Source organism: Bombyx mandarina, chromosome 09 (assembly GCF_030267445.1).
Source record: "Bombyx mandarina strain Sakado chromosome 09, ASM3026744v2".
NCBI lineage: Eukaryota > Metazoa > Arthropoda > Insecta > Lepidoptera > Bombycidae > Bombyx > Bombyx mandarina.
In genome coordinates, this window is record NC_143216.1 from 3,419,246 (window position 1) to 3,445,351 (window position 26,106).

Below are 26,106 nucleotides of genomic sequence, written 5' to 3' on the forward strand. Positions count from 1 at the left end.
TACATACACTACCATGTATTTGACAAAACAACTTACATCTAGATATACTCTTTGTTTATTGTCAATTGTCAAACTTTTGTTATTGTTTAGTGTGTGGTCAAATTGAGAATAGATCAATATTATTTGTCTATAGTGTAATGCTCGCGAAATCTGTGATTATAGAAGTACAATAGTATTTGACAATAGAACCATAATAACGTCCAAACGCATATTATGAGAAAGCACGGGTAGGTACTGCAGTAGAGCAGTCACCCATATACAAAGCCCACTGAGTTTCTCGCCGGAACTTCTCGGTGGGTCGTGTTTCTGAGCCGGTGGTAGATTATGCGAAGCACTGCTCTTGCTAGTGTTAGTGTTAACAACACCTCTGGTTTGAGCCTCGAGAGCTCACCTACACGCTAGGGTAGCGCTGACATAGCCTCTCAGGCTATCAGCTTATTTATGAAAAAAAAACGAAATCGATATTTTTCTTATTCACGAGTCGTTGAATAAAAGTATATAGTATTAGATATTCACATTCCATTCTTGTTTTATTGACTCATTGTGTAGCTAGTGCATGCAAAAATGCTTTTTAGTACAGTCACATTTAGTATATTTAGCTATTGGTACTGGTACTACTACGAGAGCTTGAGGTACCTAAAAGCACCACGTGTGTGATTTCGTGTTGTTCCATCAAACCACACTTAGTTTTTTCGATTTGAACATTACAAATCGAGTTTTAACTGTTCACAAAGCTAATTATATCTGGCGAATATAATTATAATAAACTAAAAACAAACTTATTGCCTTATTAGACAACCGATTAATATGCCGCATCTATTGACTGGGACATTCGAATCAATTTTAGTCGTAAAGTCCAGACATTTTCAATACTCATTAGCACATGAATGGCTCCATAAAACGAATAAATTAATTCCCATTGTAGGCCGTTGATAGGATCGAATCAAAAGATTCAACCTGATTTAAAAGACAAAAGGAAACAGATAAAATTTTATTTCAGGCACTCGTCAGTCTTTGATGTGGGTAATTAATTTTAAAATTACGTAAGTAATTGGTGTTGTAAATTTTCAGGCATCGCCAGAAGTAAGTTGAGTTGAATTTTTTTTTCATTGCTCAGATTGTTGAACGAGCTCACAGCCCACCTGATGTTAAGTGGATACTGGAGCCCATAGACATCTACAACGTAAATGCGCCACCCACCTCGAGATATAAAGTTTAAGGTCTCAAGTATAGTTACAATTTTTTATTAGCATTAAAATACATTTATCATATTCTTAACAATAATGATTACTGATTACGCGACATTAGTTGTGTTTCTGTTAGAGTAGAATCTATCAGTTATTTTAAAGCGAAAGGATGATTTTTTTTTTTTTCCCTACCTATGCTGATAGCCTTGAGAGGCTATTTCAGCGTACCCTAGCTTGTGTAGGTGAGCTCGCGGGGCTCAAACCGGAGAATTGCTAACACCGCCCTAGCAAGAGCAGTGCTTCGCAGAATCTACCACCGGATCGGAAGCGCGACCCACTGAGAAGATCCGGCGAGAAACTCAGTGGGCTGTGTCTGTGGGTTAATTCGCTCGTCGAGCCCTTCGTCGCAAGCGACGGGTTCGACGAGGACGGTGACCGGTGCTTGTATTGCCTAAAAGCACCGTTAATGGATCAGGAGGATCCGTGATGACGTGCTTTGGGCGACGTCGACGGTTTACCAATCGGTCTACAGGATCGGGTATGTAATTTCCAGCGGCTACGATGAGAGGGTTCTCATGTCGTGCCGCCTTCTCAAAGTGGCGCAGCGATGCCGACTGTAGATACTTACTGACGGGGTCGAGCTCCAGGTCATCGTGGAGGTCCACGTTCCTCTGGAACCATGGTGCTCCGACGGCTATCCTGCAGAATCGGGATTGTAAAAAGGATGATAGTTCTTACTAATCCTTAAATAATATATGAGTCCTTGATTTTGCTTGCAAAAGCTGCCTTTTAGAGTAATTTCCTTGAAAAGTAACCAAAGTTGTTCATCATCATTTGCGTAGGAGAACTAAAAAGTTTTTGTGTTTTGTAAAATATCATAGTTGTAAAGAAAATTTACGAAAAGCTATTTAGTGGTTATTGCCTTAGAAGTAGTAGTAGGACATTCAACTCGTCCAAGCCTACAAGATCTGTAAAAATACAATGTTGAATTTCCATAAATGGTGTTCTAAATATAGAATAGAGTTATATGGTGTTCGATTTAAAATAAAATCGTCGTCTAAATGATGCATACATTTTACGATTCCTTGCGATTTGTCCGTTGCCAAAGAAATGAGAACTTACAGATCAGGCCGTTTTAAGCAATTTTTACAAGCTGAAAGTTTCGTAAGCCCATTTCACTTAACTTTATTTTAAAAATAGCACATTTAACTGTAATTCTAGATATTTGAATTGGTCGACTCAGTGGCGGATTTACCCTAAGGCCCGGTGGGCCCGGCCTTAAGGCGGCCAGATTTAGGGCCGGCCCCAATCGTGTAAAAAAACTTATTATAACGTATGGCGGGTGAACTGCACTGCATGGTGCAATCTATACCACACAAAACTAATTATTTTTCCTAAAATTCTAAATCTATTTAGATAAAAGTTGGCAATAAAGTAATTTCATTATGTTGTCTATATATGCTGTCTATATGTTGTCTATATGCTGAGAAAGGGGCGGCTGATGGCTTGGGGCCTAGGGCGGCCGAGACTGCAAATCCGCCACTGGATCGACTCATGAACGAGTAACCAATGAATGTATTTAATAAATTCAGTGACATAATCGTGAGAGAAGCATTATAGAATTTTGTGTTTCGTAGCATGAATAAAAAAACTACATAAATGTTTCGGAACGATTTTTGTGATGAGTCATACAAATAAAAGGCACGGGTAAATTAATTAAAACAGCCCAAGCTCGAAACGAGCTATCAAAATATGAATAAATTTATAAAAACGCCATTATTAAACTTATTTAATATTATTCGGTCGTTATAATTCGTTTTAATGATAAGTATCTAAGACAAGAACTCGCCGGTACTTCGAACGCAACAAGTCTTATTATAACCAGAGATTTCAATCTTTAACTTTTACGAGCGCAAATTAACGAAAAAATTTTCATGAACAAGAAAGCGATCGATATTGCTGATGTTCGTCGTTTACGTCAAGTTATGTTTTCGCTTAAAGATTTTTTTTAAATAAACTAGCTGACCCGGCAGTCTTCGTAGTGCCTCAATCGACAAATAAAAGACAAAAGGAATCCGTCCGACGGAGGACACATCAAAGGAAAAACAAAATTGTTATATTTATTTAATTCGGACCATTTTCATATTTATCTACCTTTTAAACCTTCTCTGGACTTTCACAAATAATTTAAAACCAAAATTAGATAAATCGGTCTAGCCGTTTTCGAGTTTAAGCGAGACTAACGAACAACATTTAATTTTTATATATATAGATTAAGTAATACGAATTCGATTTTTTAAATGCGGACACTTAAGATGCATTTAAATCACGCAGGGCACAGTTCGTTCAACTTCATCGCGTATGTATGCACATATGTATGTACACACTTTAGTCGAGGGCTGGGCATCTCGATAAAGATATATTTAAAACTTTCTTGTTGCGTAAATCATATTATTTTCTGTTAAAATTACTGGCGTACGTTAAAGATTATATTAAAATGCATATTTTTTTATATGTTAAGGCCCTTTTAACTACCTGCAAAGAGTTTTAATGAATACAGATTGTAATTTTTTTTTATAGCTTAGAAGGGTGGACGACCTTACAGCCCACCTGGTGTTAAGTGGTCACTGGAGCCCATAGACATCTACAACGTAAATGCGCCACCCATCTTGAGATATAAGTTCTAAGGTCTCAGTATAGTTACAACGGCTGCCCCGCCCTTCAAACCGAAACGCATTACTGCTTCACGGCAGAAATAGGCAGGGTGGTGGTACCTACCCGTGTGGACTCGCAAGAGGTCCTACCACCAGTAAAAACACAATCAACTATTTTAATACACAATCTCTAATTCGACTTGTTACATAGATAAATATTTTGTTCGTAAATTCATTAGACGTTTTAGAATGAATGCACCATAATAAAATTATGTAATAAACATTATTCCTGGAAGCCAATCTGATAAATCGCCTATTAAAATTGCAAGTGCAAAGGTCAACTGATCGATAAGGTTTTAAGGCTTTACGTAAAGTATTACCTAAAATATTACCATAGGGCGAACTAAAAGGTGAATATTTTGAATTTTTAGTGTTATATTTCTTCGATATAGAATTTAATTCTTCACTTTAGTGATGAGCAAAAAAAAAATAAGGCCAAATACTAGGATAATCTTAGACTTGGTATTGCTTTTTTAGTCTCGTTCTTGGAACATTATTGCAGATCTTATTTTCCAATGTTATAGTATAGTGTTTTATATTTAGTACTAAAAACTAATTAAGTAAATTATAAATTTGAAAATAAAATAATATATTTCGTTCCCAGAAGAAAAGCATTATGATAATTATGTTCAAGTTATGACATGTATTACATATTAACTTATAATTTCAACGGAACTTAAATTTTGATTAGGCTTGCACGTTTAGTCTTACTCTTGTATAATACACCTTGGTTTAGTAATTCGGACCAAGAGGTCTTGCTTGTATAAAAGCTGGTATTTTCCTTGCCTTAACTCAAGACGAACTTCACCCATCACTACTTCGCTCTAAATAAATTTGGACGGGAAATTATGTGTCAAATATTCTGTTACGTGCTGGTCTACTCAATGCTATTCTTAAAGAAGCACCCTATTTGAACACCGCAAGGCGTTGATATTTAGAATATGGTTGTGACCTTGATTCTCTTCACAATGAAATTCATAACGATCCGCATTGAGCTGTAATAGATGTGGCAATAGTTAGGGAACTAATTATATAAAACTCACTATCAATGTACAGAATGCAAGACATTTGAGAATTGGTTAAACATAAAAACAAAAAAAATTAAATGAGAACTTTGTTGCCACTGCGATCGTTTTTATATAGCTTTTATGGGTGAACTAGCTCTCGATCCACGTGGTAATTAGTGGTTATTAGAGGCCATAAACATCATAGGTAATTAGTGGTTATGAGCTCCATAAAGAACATAACGTGAATGTAGTCACCCACCTTGAGACATGACGGCGAAAGCTCAATGATTTGGAATGATTTCTTTCACTCCAGATGAGAAGGCGTTGCTGCTTCACGCCAGAAATGGGCAAGAAATAAAAATAAGGATAAAAGTACCAGCCCGTCCTGGCCTACCTATACCCTAGTTATACCTGGTAACAAAAACGAGCTCAAATTGATTACTATGCTATTTTTAATACGACCACCGTCTTAGAAGACGCGTATTTGTCATATTTGTCATTCAACCAGAGAACCAGATCGGAGGTCAATATTGTATACATTGTTACATTACCAAAAGAAATAATAGAAATATAATAAGTTAAAAAAAGCAATCGCCTTTGGCGTTTGCCAAGTATATTGAAATCCTCAATTTGAATTATAAAAAGCCGAAATTGCTTTATTACAGATCGAATTCACTGCGTACACTGCTTTACCAGTGCTAATATTATTTTATATTTATTTATTAAAACCTGTCTTTTAATACACACACGACAACAAGGATCTTGTTCCGAAATGACTCTGATAGTTAATTTTTTGTAGAAAATCCTATAAATGTTGTGTATTTTTTTTTAAATAAATTTCAAATGTAAATTACTGAATCTCAACCCTACAGAATGAGAAGAAGTTTTTTTTTTTTTGATACAGGCTTTGTACTGTCATGGCTTTGGTTAATGACTCGAGTCTTGCACTCGATTCGAAGGGTCTCGAAATAAGAATATTGTTTAAAGAACTTAAAAAGTTAATGTAAATGTTCACGCGCCGTATAATTTATCGTTCAAACTTAATGAATTCGATTTCTACTGGTTCCCTTAACAAGTTCATTCTCGTTGAATGAATGGTCGTTGAGATGTTTACCGGAATCATCGCTGTTCACAAAAGTTTTTTTTTTTTTAAATTAACGAATTGAAAACGCACGGACGAAACACAAAAACAAAATCTGTTCAGTATTCGAAAGTAAATTGCGAGATTAAATCTTGACATCGTCGTGGTATACTATATCTTATTATTTGTTAAATTAAATTCAACTAGATGATGGTTTTTATTTTTGATAACGCCATCTTGTTGTGTCTTTAAAGCGGTTAGTTGCCCTCAATTAAGAAAAATAGTATTACTATTTGCCAATAGATGTCAGGAAGAGTTTATTATTGAAAACACGAATAAAACAACACTTTCTGAAAATAAATCGTAGCTAGATCGATTTATCGCCCCCGAAATCCCCTGTATACTAAATTTTATGAAAATCGTTGGAGCCGTATCCGAGATTGAGATTATATAAGTATATATTAAAATAAAAGAATTGCTCGTTTAAAGGTATAAGATAAATCGCAGGACCGGTCATGATGACGAACCTTAGGAAGCGTGTGTCTAACAGTGGACGTCTCAAGACCGAGGATGATGATGAAATTTAATAGGTGTTTAATAGATGAACCTTCCAGTCATTCCACCAACAAACATTTAGATAAGTTAATCGATTACCGAAGTACACACACACACAATTCGGATCTTTGTTGAAGTAATTTGATATCTGAATTATGTATATAAACTTGCACCGGCACTCCTACTGGGAGTATTCGGAGAATTACCTTTTTACTTTTATTATGTTTGTATGTGTGTATGTTTGTTTATGTGTAAGGGTATCTGTGAAAGTCGCTTTCACCAACTCCAAAAGACGCGATTAAGTTAAAAATTTGCACACGCTTCAAGAACCGATCATTTTTTTTTTTTTTTTATTGCTTAGATGGGTGGACGAGCTCACAGCCCACCCGGTGTCAAGTGGCTACTGGAGCCCATATACATCCACAACGTAAATGCGCCACCCACCTTTGAGATATAAGTACTAAGGTCTCAAGTATAGTTACAACGGCTACCCCACCCTTCAAATCGAAACGCATCACTGCTTCACGGCAGAAATAGGCAGGGCGGTGGCACCCACCCGCGCGGACTCACAAGAGTTCCTACCACCAGTAATTACGCAAATTATAATTTTGCGGGTTTCATTTTTATTACACGATGTTATTCCTTCACCGTGGAAATCTATCGTGAACATTTGTTGAGTACGTATTTCATTACATAAATTGGTACCCGCCTGCGGGATTCGAACACCGGTGCATCGCTCAACACGAATGCACTGGGCGTCTTAACCGTTAGGCCACGACGACTTACTTATAATACAACAATTTTATAACTTCGCTCTAATATCCTGACCAGTATCTTACATATAATACTAGAGTATACTACAATAATAGTATACGCTAGTACTACTATTAATAGTATACTCTAGTATTAGAGCTTAAAGATATTAGAGGTTAAAACAAAATGAAATCAATTGTTAGTTCGCGTTGCCAAATTAAGCGTGTTCTTTAGTTTTAAGCTATTTATGTTGTATATCCTTCCATGGTGCTTTCAAGGCGCTATACCTACGTAGAATTTTTTACCCTGACTGGTCCACATTAGAAGGAGATTAAATTGCATGAGTAGTAGATTTATTATAGCTACTTAGTAATATAATTAATAAATAATAAATTAATTAAGCTCTATCTAATTATTGTGGAATCAAATAGAGCTATTTTATTTATACGTAGTATATCTTGTCAATGTTTGAAAATAATTTTCATCGGTAGGCAATGATTTTTTGGTATTTAGTGTATTCCTGTTGTATATGAGCGAGGTTTTGATTGGTGTTAATCAATGCTCCATCTACCGCTTCCAATGCGGACGGTGAAGTTTAGGTGATTCCCCTATGACCCCAAAACAAAGAGGCAAGATCAAAAATGTGACTTTTAACGGCAGGCAGTGGCTTGGCTCTGCCTCTGACATTGCTAAAGACCATGGGCGACAATAACGACTCACCATCAGGTGAGCCGTAAGCTCATCTGCCTACATGGGCAATAAAAAAACGCCTAATAAAGACCGTGAATATAAAAATAATCTGACTGTTTTTAAGCCCTGAGTGCCCACCAGCTTTCTTTTAATACATCATCAAATGCGTGATAGTCCGAGAGATTAGTTTTGGTAATGAAATAAAATGAAAAACAAATAATCAAGACATTCACATAAATTTTAGTCGAGACATTATTCTTAAATTAATCACAATTATATTTAAGACAGGTTTTAAAACGTGTTTCTGTACAATTATATTATCGACGATCTAAGAATTAAATAAGTAGGTTGGTGAATCAATTCAATAGTGAATCTGAATTCAATAGTGAATCTGAAAATGTTCGTGATTCGATAACCCATAAGATGTACCTCGTAACAATGAAAAATTTACAGTTAAACTAAATAATTTTGTTCGTTAAATAATACTTATTTTCATTCGACTATTTTGTAATAAAAGAGAGTAGTATTGTGTTCTGAATCTAAATAAAGAGCTTTTAAGTAAAGTTGTCAAAAAAGCGTTGTTCCATCATATGTTTAAAATATAATCACTGCTTAAAAATGATGACAATTTGGATTCAATTCAGATACTTTCCAATTCATAATACGCTTTTATTAGTTTCAGACGTATGTATGTTTGTAACGTAATCTTTGAACATGATTTTGACCCCCTTCAAAACGTCGGATTAAGTCGAAATTTGGTATACTTATTAAGGACCGATGACAATTTAATATTAAACCAAAAAAATTGAAAAAGAAAATTGAAATTCAACTAAAAAATTAAAAATAAATAATAGTTTAAAAAAACTAACAAAATACGCTTTTATAGAAAATCCAACTAAAAAACAGAAAATAAATTTTAATAAATTTGAATTAAAAATAGTGTAAGAAAAAATAATTTTATTGTAAAAAAAGCGTGGGGTGCATTGTATCAGTAGTTATAAATATTTTATGAACAGATATGAGTAGGAGGGTTATTTTGATAATATCCTGAGAAGCACCCCACGCTTTTATACAATCAAATAATTTTTTCTTACACTATTTTTAATTCAAATTTATTAATATTTATTTTCTGGTTTTTAGTTGGATTTTGTTAGTTTTTTTAAAATATTATTTATTTTTTAATTTTACCTTAGCTTGGCGGACGGCGAGCATGTTGGCGTGACAGTCTCCGACATCGCACGCCCAAACAACAATACACTTTAACCGCCACTAACACTGTTATTAACACACAAACATATCTGACACGTAAAAATACACTACGAGTAATTCACTCAACACACTTATCACTAGCTTTCAAAACATAAAATTCATTGTTATATGTATGTACAAATATATTTTTTTTCGTTATCAAATCGAACTAAATGAACAAACAATTTTCGTAAATATGCGTCAATAATTCATTGAATAATGTGTTTTGAAAACAAACCCGAGACAAGCGAACGGGCGCGGGCAGTTTTTGCGAATGCCGGTGTTTTTCACAATTAGGGATGTGCTAGTACTGAGAATGATCTAAATTCACTTTCGCACGCATTTTTGGTAAGCAACGGCTTGGCTCTGCCAATGGCATTGCTGAAATCCACGGGCTATGGTAACCACTCACCATCAGGTGGACCGTCTGCTCGTCTGCCTACAAGGGCAATAATAATTAAAAAAAAACACGTGTGGCACTCGGCGACTGCCGCGGTAAAGCTATTGCAAAGCATTTTTTATCAACTTATGCAATTACAATTAGACAATAATAATTTAATATTAAAACAATAATAAAAATAAGACCACGCTATATTTATAAACATTAACAAAAGCAAAACATTAACTGTCCCCTGCACACTCATAAGCTAGACGCCGTGAGAGAGAGATGGGCAGACTTTTCATGATGGTCATGCAGTGTGACGTTACGCCGCGCGCTTATACACAAACACTACACCAGCGCAACGTGTTTAACACGAGCTACATAGTAGGCGTAGTGGGGGTGTCAAGTTATTTTCGTTACGGAATTTCTTGATTCAGTCGCCGCGCTCAAAGCCCGCGATAAAAGCTATGCAATAGCTTAAAAACACAGCATTCTTTGAAGCGTTACTACATTTGCGATAGTGTAATAGTAATTTTTCGTCACATTACGTTTGAGAGTTGATTCTCTGTTCATTGATCAAGGACACAATTCACTTCACGCCCAGGGTGTCTTAAAATGGGGTTTGATAATATATTTTGTATTTACGAGTGTTCGCCGTCAACAGCTTTTACAATAGTGCAAGGAATTACGTATGACACAGTCTAAGTCTAACGTAGTGGATCAGCCATGATTGTAATTCTCATATTTCTAAGAAATAAAACTTGTTTTAAAATGGTATTAAGAAGACTATTCAAATATATTTTTTACCTACATTAATTTAGTGACTATAATCAATCAAACGAAATAATGATGAATTACTTTCAATCAATTTCCTCTTGCGGTGGTATAATTCATTTCACGTTAAGTGCCCTACATCGACACCGGCTTTGCTACGGTAACAACATTTCTAGTATTATTATTTATTTAGTACTAAGATAATCAACTAATAATGATGCTGTGATTGATTGTTTTTCAGAAATATTTGCATGTTATTTTTATTGAATGTATGGCTATACTGTACTAGCCAAATCTTGATACTTTTCGCTGTAATGACTGTCTATTTACAGAAGTATTTTTGCTAATGTCAACATCCATGTTACCTAATGACACGAACGATACTCGATTGAATGGAATAAAACGAAATACAAACTTCTCTTTTTTGGTTGAAGATTATGAGCAACATTAACCTTCTTTAAATGTTTTTTTTAATTAAAATAAGCTCTTTAATATATTATTCTCTCTATCTCTTTAATACGAGAAATTCTAAACTTAAAGTTTACGTTCTAATGATGAAAAAGAACATTCCACTGTTGTTATGATTATTTTTTGTTTGTATATATTTTGTTTACTGGTGGTAGGACCTCTTGTGAGTCCGCACGGGTAAGTACCACCACCCCGCCTATTTGTGCCGTGAAGCAGTAAATGCGTTTCGGTTTGAAGGGTGGGGCAGCCGTTGTAACTATACTTGATACCTTAGAACTTATATCTCAAGGTGGATGGCGCATTTACGTTGTAGATATCTATGGGCTCCAGTAACCACTTAACACCAAGTGGTCTGTGAGCCCATCCACCTATCTAAGCAAAAAAAGATACCACGGCTTGAATGCTGCCATTTCTAGTGATGAATATCCAAAACAAGGGGTTAGCCTTTGTTTACCTTTTAGTCTAATAAATTTGTCACTTTAATTTTTGCATCCAACAGATCGATCTATGTCAATTCGGGTGTTCCCAACACTACGGTTCGCAGAACTGGTTAGCTCAGAGACCGGTCGAACCGGAGCGGCGTCCGCGCGCGCGCATGCTCGCGTGCCTATAGCCACCACATTCTTAATGTATCGGAAACTAGGTTTTGGTAGCTTCCAACTTAAGACCTTTAAGTGAGTATGGTATACAAAGGGAAGGTTAATGGATCTGAAGGATCCGTAATGACGCAAGTTACTAAAAATCTGTTTTAATTTTTTTTCAATGAGCTCTCGCGAGTAATCTTATCAACAAACTCATTAAAATATTCTGCCTCACTTATTTTATTGATTAAATTCTTAATTATACTACTCTGTTTATCCAAATGTATTTTAACACCTTCAATGTATGCTCCTTCAGAATAATTATAATCCAATCATCAAAACATTTAACAAATATGTTTAGAATGTATGTCAATGTATGTCAATCAAATCTCTTCCACCCTTCCAGCCGGAAATTATGACTTTATCGCGGCAGAAACAGTTTGGTTTCAATTAACAGTATTACGAACCAATAAACAGAACCGTGAGATATCCAGTTAATGGCGCATTTATTTGTTTAAAATTTAAACATGAGACTTGATCCATCCTCCGGAAAAAAATTACAGTTCGTGCTTCTTTTATATTCGTACTATTTATGCCTGCCTTTTTTTTTCTTATTGCTTAGATGGGTGAACGAGCTCACAGCCCACCTGGTGTTAAATGGTTACTGGAGCCCATAGACATCTACAACGCAAATGCGCCACCCACCCTGAGATATAAGTTCCAAGGTCTCAGTATAGTTACTACGGCTGCCCCCATCTTCAAACCGAAACGCATTACCGCTTCACAGCAGAAATAGGCAGGGCGGTGGTACAGAGGTCCTACCACCAGTAATTACGCAAATTATAATTTTGCGGGTTTGATTTTTATTACACGATTACTCCTTCTCCCGATACTCTCCCTAAGCTGAGCCCGTGCTCGCCCTCCTTCCCTGGTTAAGCTGCCAAATAACACCTCTGGCGCAACAGAAATCCCTCCATTCCAAAAAAACTATAATATTACATATATTACAAATTTAATTTGGATACTTTAAAGTTTTCAATGTGGTCGGAGATATAAACAGAAGCTTTACGTACGAAAAGCACTTTATAAGTCACGCTGTTGTATTATAATTCTGGTATTTATCCTGTCATAAAAAAAATACATAAAACTTATACAACCAACAAGTCATGAGTCTGGAGTATTAATGTGATTTTTCGAAACCAGCTGTCCACAGCAATGACTCTCGTGGTAGTAATAGTAGGAGACTGGTACTTCCCTCCGATTGACCGCTTTCTTTTACAAAAATAAACTATACACCCAAACAAAGTTTACAAAATAAGATCTACTCTCTACGGTACAGATATTAAAGAACTTATTACGTGATTTAATAATTCAATCATTCTATTGTGATTATAAATGAATCATGGGATTCATCTAGTAAACTTTCCAATGCACGGAGGAATTGAAATAGCTGTCTTCAAATATCCTATCATATCACGTTTTCGTTCAGATAAATTAATGAAATGTCCGCATAGAATAGGAACAACCATCTTTTCCCGTGGGAACAAAAACGGTGATTCGACATAAGATGGAATCGGGGATTCACTGGAGACAGCATAGCTGTCTGGGTTTTATACCACTATACCACGAACGCCAACCGACATTTAACGTTAGTAGGACGGATTGGAAGCTGGGAGGGCATCATCATCCTGTTTATCTGGGCTGCGAACCAATCATATGCAGGTTTGAATGGTAGGGCAGCCTATGCAATTGACCCCTTGTTGCAATTGACCCCATTGAACTTTGACCCCTTGTTTTGGATATTCATCACTATAAATGGCAGCATTCAAGCCGTGGTCTTTTTTTTTATTGCTTAGATGGGTGGACGAGCTCACAGCCCACCTTTTTATTTTTATTGCTTAGATGGTTAGACGAGCTCACAGCCCACCTGGTGTTAAGTGGTTACTGGAGCCCATAGACATCTACAACGTAAATGCGCCACCTACCTTGAGATATAAGTTGTAAGGTCTCAGTATAGTTACAACGGCTGCCCCACCCTTCAAACCGAAACGCATTACTGCTTCACGGCAGAAACAGACAGGGTGGTGGTCCTACCCGCGTTGACTTGCAATAGGTCCTACCACCAGTAAAAACAGTCTATGGTACAAATGAGCCACGGTTGCACCAGTTCATTGACAACAAGAAAACTATCTTAATATTACATGAACGCTTTGCAAAAAATACCCTTTAATCATACTTCATCTGCCTTCAATATATTCCCAAAGAAGCTAAATACAAATAATACGTACATCAGCGCGTACTCTCCGCGGAGATGAGACGTACGATAAAACTGCACTTTATATGGTAATACGCGACGACTGCAGTTAAATTCAAAATATAATTTGTATTAAATCATACCGCATTGTTGCCGACTCGCGTAGAAATGATCGCGTGTGGGAAATTATGGTGCTTTATAGCCGAGCTTCAATGGGTACGTGTTATTTTTCTTTCGTAATGCGCATTGGAAATGGCAATGGAAAATTGTGTGTATTACTGTCTCGCTTTAGAAAAAATCTTACGTTACGGACCTTTTTCCCGGTTAGGGTACCCCTCCGCATCGTCCCATAAGGAATTTCGTTCCAAAAAAAACGGAGGTGCTTTAATAAAAGACAGTGACTATTGGTCAAAGTAAAATACGCAAAAAGGAAAAATTACCAGTGTAATTACCGTATAATATAACCGCGTCATGAATGCAAGCGTTTGCTATTTTTTTAGAGCCTATTGAGAGGCTGCATGGGTAAGTACTACCATCTATATGGCTGAAAATGCGTGAACATTCCTGAACATTCCGGACATTCACGAAAATTCTCGAAAATTCCCGAAATTTCCCGAAAATACCTGAACATTTCTGTAATTTCCTGAACTTACCTGAACATTCCTGAACATTCCTGAACATTCCTGAACTTTCCTGAACATTCCTGAACATTCCTGAACATTCCTGAACATTCTATACAATTAAGAATTAGACCTTGTCGTCGTGTGGTCATTCCCTTGAATTCTCTGTAATTAGATTTGTAGTTATTTTTTGTTCGATATTATTTTTTGTTCTTACTTAAGCTGATGGTCTAGAGAAACTATATCAGCGTCACCGGGCTAGTAGGTGAGCTCACGGGGCTCAAACCGTATAAGTTGCTAATACGAACCCTGGCAAGAGCCGTGCTTCGCAAAATTTACCACAGGATCGGAAACGTAATCCGGCGAGAAACTCAGTGGGCTGTGTCTGTGGGTTAATTTACTCGCCGAGCCCTTCGTCGCAAGCGATGGGTTCGACGAGAACGATGACCGGTGCTTGGGGTACCGATAAGCACCGTTAGTGGATAAAAGGATCCGGAATGACGTGAAGAGGTCGATATTATGTCTCAAATGGCGACCTGTACATTGTGATGTCTATAGGTTCAGATAACTTCACAACATCTACTGAGTAGACAGATGGTTACCCATAGACACAGCCTATTAGATTCCTCGGTAGGTCAATCTTCTCAGTGGGACACGATTTCGATCCGGAGGTAGATCCTACGAAGCAATGCTCATGCTAGGGCTAGCGTTAGAAAATTCTCTCAGGTTTTGCCCTTGAGCTCATCTACCCATATGCGCGTAGGTGCAATATCTCCTTAGGCTACCGGCAAATAGGCAGGGATTACTCTCTGCTACAAAAGAAAACTGTCAATGTGATTCATACTACCATATAGACATACTACTCGTACTAGCCATACTCGCCCACTTCGCTGGCCATTTAAAATTAACATTATTATTTCTCACCCACACAAAGATTATCATCATTAACGCCCCCACAACTGGTGTAGGGATTCCAACACTCATATAAATATTAGCCTATCCATTAAGTATCTACATGTATTTTCTACATGGATACCAAGTGTCAAGTGAATCAGATGCATGGTTCAGTAGTTATAACGGAAGATCCGTAAAAACCACTGTAGATTTATATATTAGTATAGATATAGATGGCGCTTCATTTGTTTTGATAAATGAGTTTACTTCACAGTTTCAGCCACAGCCGAAGCGTGACTGAAATTCGCTAGTTCTACATACACAGACCAATACGAAAATCGTTTCCTTTCGCATCGCAGCTGTTTAAACGTATCGATAAAGAATATAATGTAATCGCTAAACGTTTGATACATGTTTATCGACACTCTGAATAAAGATTTGATCGTAAAATCGTGTGTGAACGAGCCTTCACGAGGGTAGTCGTAAATATTTCACATAAACATTGAGGACGGCGCTTTATTTACGTTAGATTTGGCGGAATAAAACGAATAATTCGCTTAGAACGAAATCACGTGATTTAAATTTGATTGTAAATGCAATATGGCGTATTTATTTAGTACTAGTGGTCCCGCAGTAGTCGAAATTCGACTATAATTAATTGAAATTATATGTTTCAACATTATTATGGTCCTATTGTTACAGATTTCGCCAAGACTACACGATAGACAAATACTCGTAATATTAAAGATAAACAATACTAACCTATATTCAATTTGACTACAGACTATAGACAACAGTTTGACATTAAACAAAGAGTATATTTGTATGTGTTAAATATATGGTAGTGTATGTAATGTTTTCTATATTGATTTAATGTATCTTTTATGCATTATTTAAAAAAATTCTTAGCATTGTGCACTTCTTCTCTATATTCTCTATAAGTGTGGAAAATTTCATACTCCTCCGACCGCGCAATTTTCGTAAAAAGGGATACAAAGTTTTTGCTTCACGTATTAATATATAGATTATCGAGGCATTTATAACTGTTTAATTCAAAAACAGTTTAATTTGTATATCTAACTATAAACTATAGATTTCCTATAAAAAAAATGAAACGAAGCGACGATGATTGTAAATTTTTAACAGACTTCTTTAGGTTCTCGATCTTTATTATATATTAAATCTGTATATATTAAATCATTTTTCTTTTAATTTATGTTTACCAACGTCTTCAACCATGAAATACTAATTAATACGCTTTTATTAGCTTCAGACGTATGTATGTTTGTAACGGAATCTTTGAACATGATTTTGACCCCCTTCAAAACGTCGGATTATCTCGAAATTTGGTATACTTATTAAGGACCGAGGACAATTCAATATTAAAAAAAAAATTAAAAAAATGAGATTCAACTAAAAAGTGAAAAATAAATAATATTTTTAAAAACTAACCAAATATGCTTTTATAGAAAATCCAACTAAAAAATAGAAAATAAATTTTAATAAATTTGAATTAAAAATAGTGTAAGAAAAAAGGATTTTATTGTAAAAAAAGCGTGAGGTGCCTGGTATCAGTAGTTAAGGGGTTATTTTGATAATATCCTGAAAAGCACCCCACGTTTTTTTGTTTAGTTGGATTATGTATAAAAGCGTATTTTGTTAGTTTTGTAGTGTAACTATGTATTATTATTATTATTATTGTATAAGTTTGACTTTGTTTATAATAACTTTGAAATTATATTAGATGTAGAATTATTATATTTAAAAATTATATTGATTTTTAATATTGTCTGCTTTTTGGGACAAACATTCTTTGTATATAGTCAGCAATGACGCACCGTGCGCAAGCGCTACGGGTGGCCCCCGCGCGCGCACTTCACCAGCAGTCCGTAAACTGCCTTGCCGTCGGATACTCGTATGATTTTACCTGCTAACCCGCTTCGCAGTGCTTGCGCATAGTCTTGCGTAATTTTAGCTTATAGTTGAAGTCTGTTTATTGTTATTATTGTTGTTTCCTCTTCCCCTTCTATGTGTTTGTTCTTAATATAATATTATAAGACAATAAAACTGAAAGTGTTTTTAAAAACTGTGCGGGTGGTTTAATTTGACTAACACTTCATTGGTGACCTCTCATACAGAACGCAATATGAGTGTGGAAAAAACAGTTGCAAGTGGCAGTAGTGACCTTGGTCGTGTGGGTGTAAGGGTACCACCGTTCTACCCGGATAAACCTGCGCTCTGGTTTGCACAGCTGGAGAGCCAGTTTCTGTTGTCGAGCATCACCGCTGACTCGACAAAATTTCACTATACCTGCAGCCAGTTGGATGAAGCCTACGCCTCGACAGTGGAGGATATCATCACCAATCCTCCAGCCAGTGGGAAGTACGAGCGACTAAAGTCGGAGTTGATTAACCGTCTTTCCAAGTCCCGTGAAAAGAAAGTCCAACAACTCCTGCATCACGAGGAACTCGGTGATAGAAAACCCTCGCAATTCCTGCGACATCTAAGGGACCTCGCCGGGGCAGACGTACCAGAAGACTTCGTGCGCACCATTTGGGTTAGTCGTCTACCCTCAAATACCCAGGCTATTGTAGCATCGCAGTGCAACGCCTCGCTCGAAGACGTGTCGCAGTTGGCAGACAAAGTGCACGACGTAGTATCCAACAGCCCACAAGTAGCAGCAGTGGGAGTACCCGAAAGCAGTGCCGTTAACGCTCAGATAGCGGAACTCACCCGCCAGGTACAGGTACTGTCAACAAAGTTAGACAGGATGTCGCGCTCAAGGCAGAGATCAAAGTCCTTCCATCGGAACCACACACGCGCTTCCAGGTCCAGGACCAGATCTGACTCAAACTACAGAAAATTCCCGTTATGTTGGTACCACTCAAAATTTGGAAATCGGGCTAAGACATGTGTGAAACCTTGTGATTTTTCGGGAAACGCAGCGGGCATTCGGTAGTAGCGACCACCGACTGTCTAGGTATTGGTCGCTTATTCGTTACAGACCAACGTACTAAAATGCAATTTTTAGTGGATACAGGTAGTGACTTATGTGTATTTCCGAGAAAGTTTTTAAAAGACAACCGTCAAAAAACAAAATATGATCTTTGTGCAGCAAACGGTACAATTATTAATACCTACGGCTACGCTCACTTAGTTCTTAACCTAGGGTTGCGCCGCGACTTTGCTTGGCGATTTATTGTAGCGGATGTCACAAGGGCTATAATAGGCGTTGATTTTTTATCTTTTTATAATTTAATTGTTGATGTTCGCAGGCAACGCTTAATTGACGCTGAAACTTCACTTGCGACCGCGGCTTCGCTCGATCATTCTCATGAGGACATTTCTTCGGTGCGGGTTGTATCAGGTGATTCTGTTTATCATTCTATACTAGCACACTACCCTGACATCACTCGTCCATCAGGCATACACAGTACACCGAAACATGACACTGTACACTATATTCGCACCACACCTGGACCACCGATTGTAAGCACACCACGTAGACTGGCACCGGACAAATTAAAAATCGCAAAGGCTGAATTTGAGACTATGCTGCAAAATGGTACTTGTCGACCGTCATTATCACCATGGTCTTCACCACTACACCTCGCTCCTAAAAAAGATAATGGATGGCGCCCCTGCGGGGATTATAGGATGCTCAATGCACGCACCATACCAGACCAATACCCCATACGCCATATTCATGATTTCAGTCATAGTCTCGCTGGTTGCAAAGTATTTTCATCGTTGGATTTAGTGAGAGCTTACAATCAAGTGCCCGTCCACCAGGACGATATCGCGAAAACTGCCATCACAACGCCGTTCGGTCTTTACGAATTCCCATACATGACGTTTGGATTACGTAATGCCGGACAAACGTTTCAGCGTTTTGTTGATGAAATGCTTCGGGGTCTAGATTTTACGTACGCCTATATCGACGATCTTTTAATATTTTCCAAGGATGAAGAGGCTCATAAAAAGCACCTGCACCAAGTGTTCTCCAGGCTTCAAAAATATGGCATGGTTATCAACACAGGAAAGTGTGTGTTCGGTGTCCCAAAGATCACATTTTTAGGTTACAGCATTTCTGCTGAGGGCACTAAACCTCTTCCCTCAAAGGTGGAAGCCATTAAGACTTTCCCTCTACCAAAAACGGTCAGAGAGCTCAGGCGGTTCCTAGGGATGGTAAACTTTTACCGCAGATTTATCCCTGGAGCTGCAGTCAATCAAGCGCCTTTGAATCTCCTCCTAACAGGCTCCGTCAAAGGGTCTCATCCCGTTCATTTCGGAGACAGGGAACATCAAGCCTTTGAAGCCTGCAAAGAAAGCTTATGCAAGGCCGCCATGCTAGCACATCCGGAATGTAACGCAAAGCTCGCGTTAGTTACGGATGCCTCTGATTCGGCAATAGGCGCAGTCCTCCAGCAGCAAAAGGAAAATTCGTGGCAGCCGTTGGCATTCTTTTCACGAAAGTTGAGTTCCACACAGCTCAAGTATTCCCCTTACGACCGTGAACTCTTAGCCATTTATGAGAGTGTGAAATATTTTCGTCACATGGTGGAGGCCCGAGATTTTACCATCTTTACGGACCACAAGCCATTAACGTATGCTTTTCACTCTCGTAAAGAAAACTGCTCACCACGCCAATTCCGACACCTTGATTTTGTCTCGCAGTTTACCACAGACATACGCCACATCTCAGGGAAAGACAATGTTGTTGCCGACACGTTATCCCGAATCGAAGAGATCGTGCAACCCATTGACCTTGAGCAAGTAGCAAAGGCTCAGCAAGGAGACAACGAGGTAAAAGACCTTTTGGAGGATAACTCTTCCCTTTGCCTCAGAAAGGTGAAGCTACCTGGGTCACGCACAGAATTATACTGTGATGTGGGTGAGACAGTACAGAGACCTTTCATTCCGAAGCAGTTTCGACGACAGGTCTTTCAGAGTCTACACTCACTCAGTCACCCTGGCGCCAATGCGACGGCGAAACTAGTTTCTGAGCGATACGTGTGGCCTGGAGTTCGAAAAGACTGCAGAGAGTGGGTACGTACCTGCTTAGCTTGCCAGCGCTCTAAAGTTACACGTCACGTTTATTCGCCCATCGCTGCCTTCAAAGTACCACGAGCTAGGTTCACATTCGTCCATATAGACTTAATCGGTCCATTACCGGTTTCACACGGCAATAAATATTGTCTTACAGCCATTGATAGATTTACGCGATGGCCTGAGGCAATACCCTTGCCAGACATAAGTGCCGAAACTGTTGCAAAAGCACTAATTAGCGGATGGATATCGCGGTTCGGCTGCCCAACGGACATTATTTCTGACCGTGGTAGTCAGTTTCAATCGGAGCTGTTCAAAAATTTGTCACAACTGTCCGGATTTCAACACCGACGGACCACTGCTTATCATCCCCAAAGCAATGGACTCGTGGAGCGATTCCACAGACAGCTTAAAGCTGCTATTATATGTCATGCCAACGACAGTTGGGTTGAATTGCTTCCACTTGTTTTGCTAGGGATCCGTAGTGCAGTTAAAGACGACCTCCGAGCATCATCTGCAGAACTTTTATATGGAGAAGCGCTACGTTTACCAGGAGAATTTTTTAACCCCGAAGTAAGCGATACCGTCAACGTAACAGATTACATGGCACGACTTCGCAAGTTTGTTAAAGACCTACGACCCACACCAGCCTCTCGTCACGGCGGTAAGCGTACATTCGTCTTCAAAGACTTAGCAACAGCATCCCATATATTTTTGAGGGATGATACATTGGGAGGTTCGCTTAAACAAGCATATTCTGGACCTCATGAAGTCTTACAGCGTGGTGACAAAGTGTTTAGAATAATCCTAAACGGTAAAAACGTCGCAGTATCTATCGACCGCATCAAGCCGGCCTACATACTGCACGACTCAGATACCACACACACACCATCACCCACACATACATACACTCACACAGATTCACCTGATACTACAGACCCAGTTGTCCTCGATGCCGATGAAGGTGTCATCAGGAGAACTAGATCAGGGCGTAGAGTGAAGTTTCCGCAATATTATCGCCCGTAACCCGGTCTCTGGAGGGGGGTGATGTAGTGTAACTATGTATTATTATTATTATTATTGTATAAGTTTGACTTTGTTTATAATAACTTTGAAATTATATTAGATGTAGAATTATTATATTTAAAAATTATATTGATTTTTAATATTGTCTGCTTTTTGGGACAAACATTCTTTGTATATAGTCAGCAATGACGCACCGTGCGCAAGCGCTACGGGTGGCCCCCGCGCGCGCACTTCACCAGCAGTCCGTAAACTGCCTTGCCGTCGGATACTCGTATGATTTTACCTGCTAACCCGCTTCGCAGTGCTTGCGCATAGTCTTGCGTAATTTTAGCTTATAGTTGAAGTCTGTTTATTGTTATTATTGTTGTTTCCTCTTCCCCTTCTATGTGTTTGTTCTTAATATAATATTATAAGACAATAAAACTGAAAGTGTTTTTAAAAACTGTGCGGGTGGTTTAATTTGACTAACACTTCATTTAAACTATTATATAATTTTTAAACTATTATATATTTTATATTATTGTTGCAAGCTATATGTAGAATTTACAAAATTTGTTAATACACTGCTTTTAGTTTGACGTATTCTGAATTAGCAGCGGTAGGTAGCACCGTTCTGCTTATTTCGGTTGGCCCAATCAATCGTTCAGATGTATATAGGACGACCTCAACTACATAACAGTAGAAATATCTTCCTCAATTATTTTTTATTGCGTAGATGAGTAAAAGAACTCACGGCCCTGCCATCACAACGTGGAAGTAATCACCCATCTTGAGATCTATTGTCACAAATGTATGGTAATTACGATATAATGTTTTTTGTGCATTGGACTTTAATTCAACGATGTTATTCCTGCATTGTAGAATATATTTTTTTTCCGGGTCGGTGACTGAATCTTTTTTTTTTAGCGAGATATGTGGACGAGCTCACAGCCCATCTGGTGTGCAGTGGTTACTGGAGCCCATAGACATTGACGACGTAAATGCGCCACCCACCTTGAGATATAAGTTCTAAAATCTCAAGTATAGTTACAACGGTTGCCCCACTCTTCAAACCGAAACGCATTACTGCTTCATGGCAGAGATAGGCAGGGCGGTGATACCTACCCGCGCGGACTCACAATAGGGTCTACCACCAGTAAAACTCTTACAAGGCCCTTGCAATAGGGGATATGTTTTTTTATTTATTTATTTTATTTTGCCCTTGTAGGCAGACGAGTATACAGCCCACCTGATGGTAAGTGGTTATCGTTGCCCATGGACTTCAGCAATGCCAGGGACAGAACCAAGCCGCTGCCTACCGCTAACGGACTGAACGGTTCATGGAGGACTATATAGGGAGGGGACCGCGGGACCAAGGGTGTTTTACGACCCCACCTACCAAACGACTCCCCTTACACTCTCTCACTCGACGTTCGACCTCAGACCAGGGTCAGGACCCGACTAGAGTAGGGGTGCTCCCGGAGTCAACTCTACAACCAGACTCCGACCAGTACAGATACCCAACTAATGGGGATAGTCGACAGCCAACGACGCCGATTTCCCCGACACAGCGGCCCTATTAAGCCACTCTGAACATTGCAGGGAAATAAAATTCATCAAAATACAGTTGAGTAATTCCAAGATCAGGCTTTAATGAGCAATTAATGTTTTCTCGTCGCAACGATCAACAAATTTAAAGTAATCAAAACGAATACTCCACTCAGATTATAAATTTGTTTCCAGTACGTAGATTTAAGGCTGGACGTATACATAAATTTGCTATCAAGCATTATCGAATCAAAGGGCATAAACATAAGGGTTACGAATTCTGCTTCATATCCAAAAGGTCACAGGTTCGAGAACTGTATTATTTGAAAATATCACTTGCTGAACCAAAAATAGGATCGAGATTAATTCAACTTTGGAATATCAATTTTCTCTACTGTAAATGGGCAGACAAGGACCCATACACAATTCAATAGCGCCGTTGACTTTTACACACGAGGTGAAACTTAATTTTACATTTTAATAACTGTCCCACAGTTAAAATTGTAATGCATAACTGTCGTAATATTAAAAATGATGGCTCATAATAAACCTTATTACCAATAAATAAAATACAGTTTCATTTCGCTTGCTTGTCACTAATCTATTGACGTTATTAATAAATTACGCAATAACCCCTTGCTGATATGTCAAGACGAGGTAATAAAATCTCGACTAGATCAACTATCAAAGACCACACGAATCTTAAACCAAACTTGTAAGTATGAAGGGAGCCTAAGCGAACCGCGTGGGGACGCCGCGAGGCTCGTAATCCACAAGTTTATATCTGTAACAGGTGCTCACTTAATGCTGCACTTTATAACAATCAAACTTTAACCCGAAGCGTTCCCTTGACGGCTTGATCGCTCCAATGTGCCCGTAGATATTTACCACGGAATAGATAAATAAGGTTATAGATAAATAACCTTATTTATCTATTCCGTGATATTTACTTATGCATTGTATGTTACGATTTACAAGACGATATGCAAAACGATTTAATTTTTCAACGACATTGAATATTTGTAAAATGTAACAAATAAACAAAAGATATAAAGTAACTGTTCCATTGGTCGAAAAGGACGTATATATATGCCATTACCTATATTGAGAATTTTCAACTAAATTAGATTTTAAAAAAACATCCTACTTATACGCAAATTGCCAGAATTGTGTTTTTGGACCTACGTGGATTTATTTATTGAAGCATTTACCCGGTAGAAAAATGAAAGGTTAGCTATTTCTTTTCCACGATTCAAACTATTTCTGATCTGAATCTCGGATTTGTAGCTGGGACGTGGAAACATAACCAAAAAGCAGTCATTTTCATATTAACTACATTATTTGCTAAGTAACTATGTAAAAGCTTAAATGGAAATTCCAAAAATCTTTATAAAATTAGCATTTTTGGCAACGATACTCCAATGCACGGACAAACAGACTGACAGAAAATTCTTGTACATATCGCTTGTTTATGTTCTTCTTTATACACTTTGCATACATACTCGTTTTTTTTAAAATTGATGAGCTGTAATATAGAGAACAGATTCAACAAACTAAACTCGAACTAACTAACAAAAGCGATAAAATGTAAAAAAAATTAGAAAATGTTGTTTTAACAAAAACCATCCTAAATTGTTTGCTCGATAAACTTCCGAACACATTTTATGCAAATACTTCATGTTTTCGCGCGAGTCTTATAAAAACTGTGAAACTCCACTCACTTGTCTTGTTAGTTAGTTGTTCAAGAATGTTTTCGAAATTAAAATTTAAGCCGTGTAAAGTGCTTATTTTCAGGAAAATATTTTTCAGTTTGCCCCTGAACTTTTGATTCACAATTAAATCAGATATTTTCTTCGCTTATCGTATGAAAACTTTAAGAACCATAGAGTAAAATGAATTCATACTAGTCACTCTCTTTTTATACAGAGAATGAATGAGCGATGTTTTATTTTAATTTACGATAAATAAAAACGAGTGCATCGGGTGTCTATTCTTAAGGCCGTGACGACTTCTAATTAAAAACAGTACTCTCATTCACGAAGTGTTAATGCTACTGAAATATATCCACAATGCACGTCATAAATTATAATTTCAACCTCAAATCGATAAAATATCTCCATACACGAAATAGATTTACTAGTGAATGGATATGTATATAGTGTAACGCCGGTAAGAGTAACGCCAACTATCTAATCGAAAGAATATCAAAGGATCTAGTAGCATCTAGAACGCTCGAGAAGTACAACGCCATCTATTGTCACATAGCGGAAACATGCAATACTCGACTTTTGTGGAATATTCTCGACGTTTCTAGGGATTTCGTCTCAACTATAAAAGCATTGCAGAGATGGCACGCAGTTAGTAATTAGTAATCGGAACTACTCGAAGCGAAACAGCGAACGGATGACCTGAAGCGAAGCGGAAGAAGTGAATTGAGAATTTTGAAGTGTTTGTGAAGTTTTAAGTGTTCTAAGTGCTAATACAGTGGTAACTTGTAATTCGGTAGAATTTTAGTTATCCCGAGCCCCAGCGCGCAACAATAGGTTCATAGCCATTCTGCTGTAAATCTAATGCTAATGTAATGATAAATCTCGGTTTCAAATGTCAATACATCCGATATTCTCGTGTAATTGCCAAATTCACCTCTTGTAGGCAGAATAAGCTAAGTCGTTTATAGAAAGGACGACTATTCTGCCTACAAGAGGTGAATTTCGAAGATTCGATACGGTTCATAGGAACTGTATTTATCTATGACGTTATAAAAAAAACAAGATTGTAAACAAACTCCACGATTACAGCAAAAAAAGTCTTCATTCTTTATATAAAAATAACAAGCCAGCTCGACAATCCCACTAGGGATTACGAGTAAACGGAATTTAGGTGTGGCGAATTCAAAATCCAACATGGCCGATAGTAATCGAACCAAAAATAAAATATTTGCCTAGGGAATATGCCAAACATTGATAATCGGCGAAAGCGTTTAGTGTCTTTGATGGTGTAGAAGTTTCTGCTATCACAACCCTGTATTACGTGAAATGGTTATTCCTATGCTACATCTTCTCATTGCGAAGTCAAAATATTGATGTCAATTGAAATTTATGCAACAACTTCGCGGTAATATTAACATCATAGTTTACGAGCATTTTTAAGAATAATCGAAACACAAATCGACATAGCAATTGAAGAACACAACATTTTAAAACAACGGGAGTTATGAAATAATGAGGATGAAACAGGTAAAGTTTCGATCTAATGTGATTCTCGTGAGCATCAGTAGCTACTGAACTCTTGCGCTT

The 26,106-nt window shown here is 37.7% G+C and overlaps 1 protein-coding gene across 2 annotated transcripts in view; it reads right to left on the reverse strand.

The window, feature by feature from the left end:
- The window catches only part of LOC114240815 (EGFR adapter protein), a 316,447-nt gene that overhangs the window by 124,302 nt on the left and 166,039 nt on the right, over positions 1–26,106 (reverse strand). Inside the window, exon 1 of one of the 2 annotated variants that reach the window (XM_028171504.2) lies at positions 9,176–9,509. The exons of the other annotated variant lie outside the window; for it this stretch is intronic. Within the exon in view, the coding sequence (XP_028027305.2) occupies positions 9,176–9,199 (24 nt within the window). The 5' untranslated portion in view covers positions 9,200–9,509. Of the gene's footprint in view, positions 1–9,175; positions 9,510–26,106 lie in introns of those variants that run through there. 2 annotated transcript variants of the gene reach the window in all.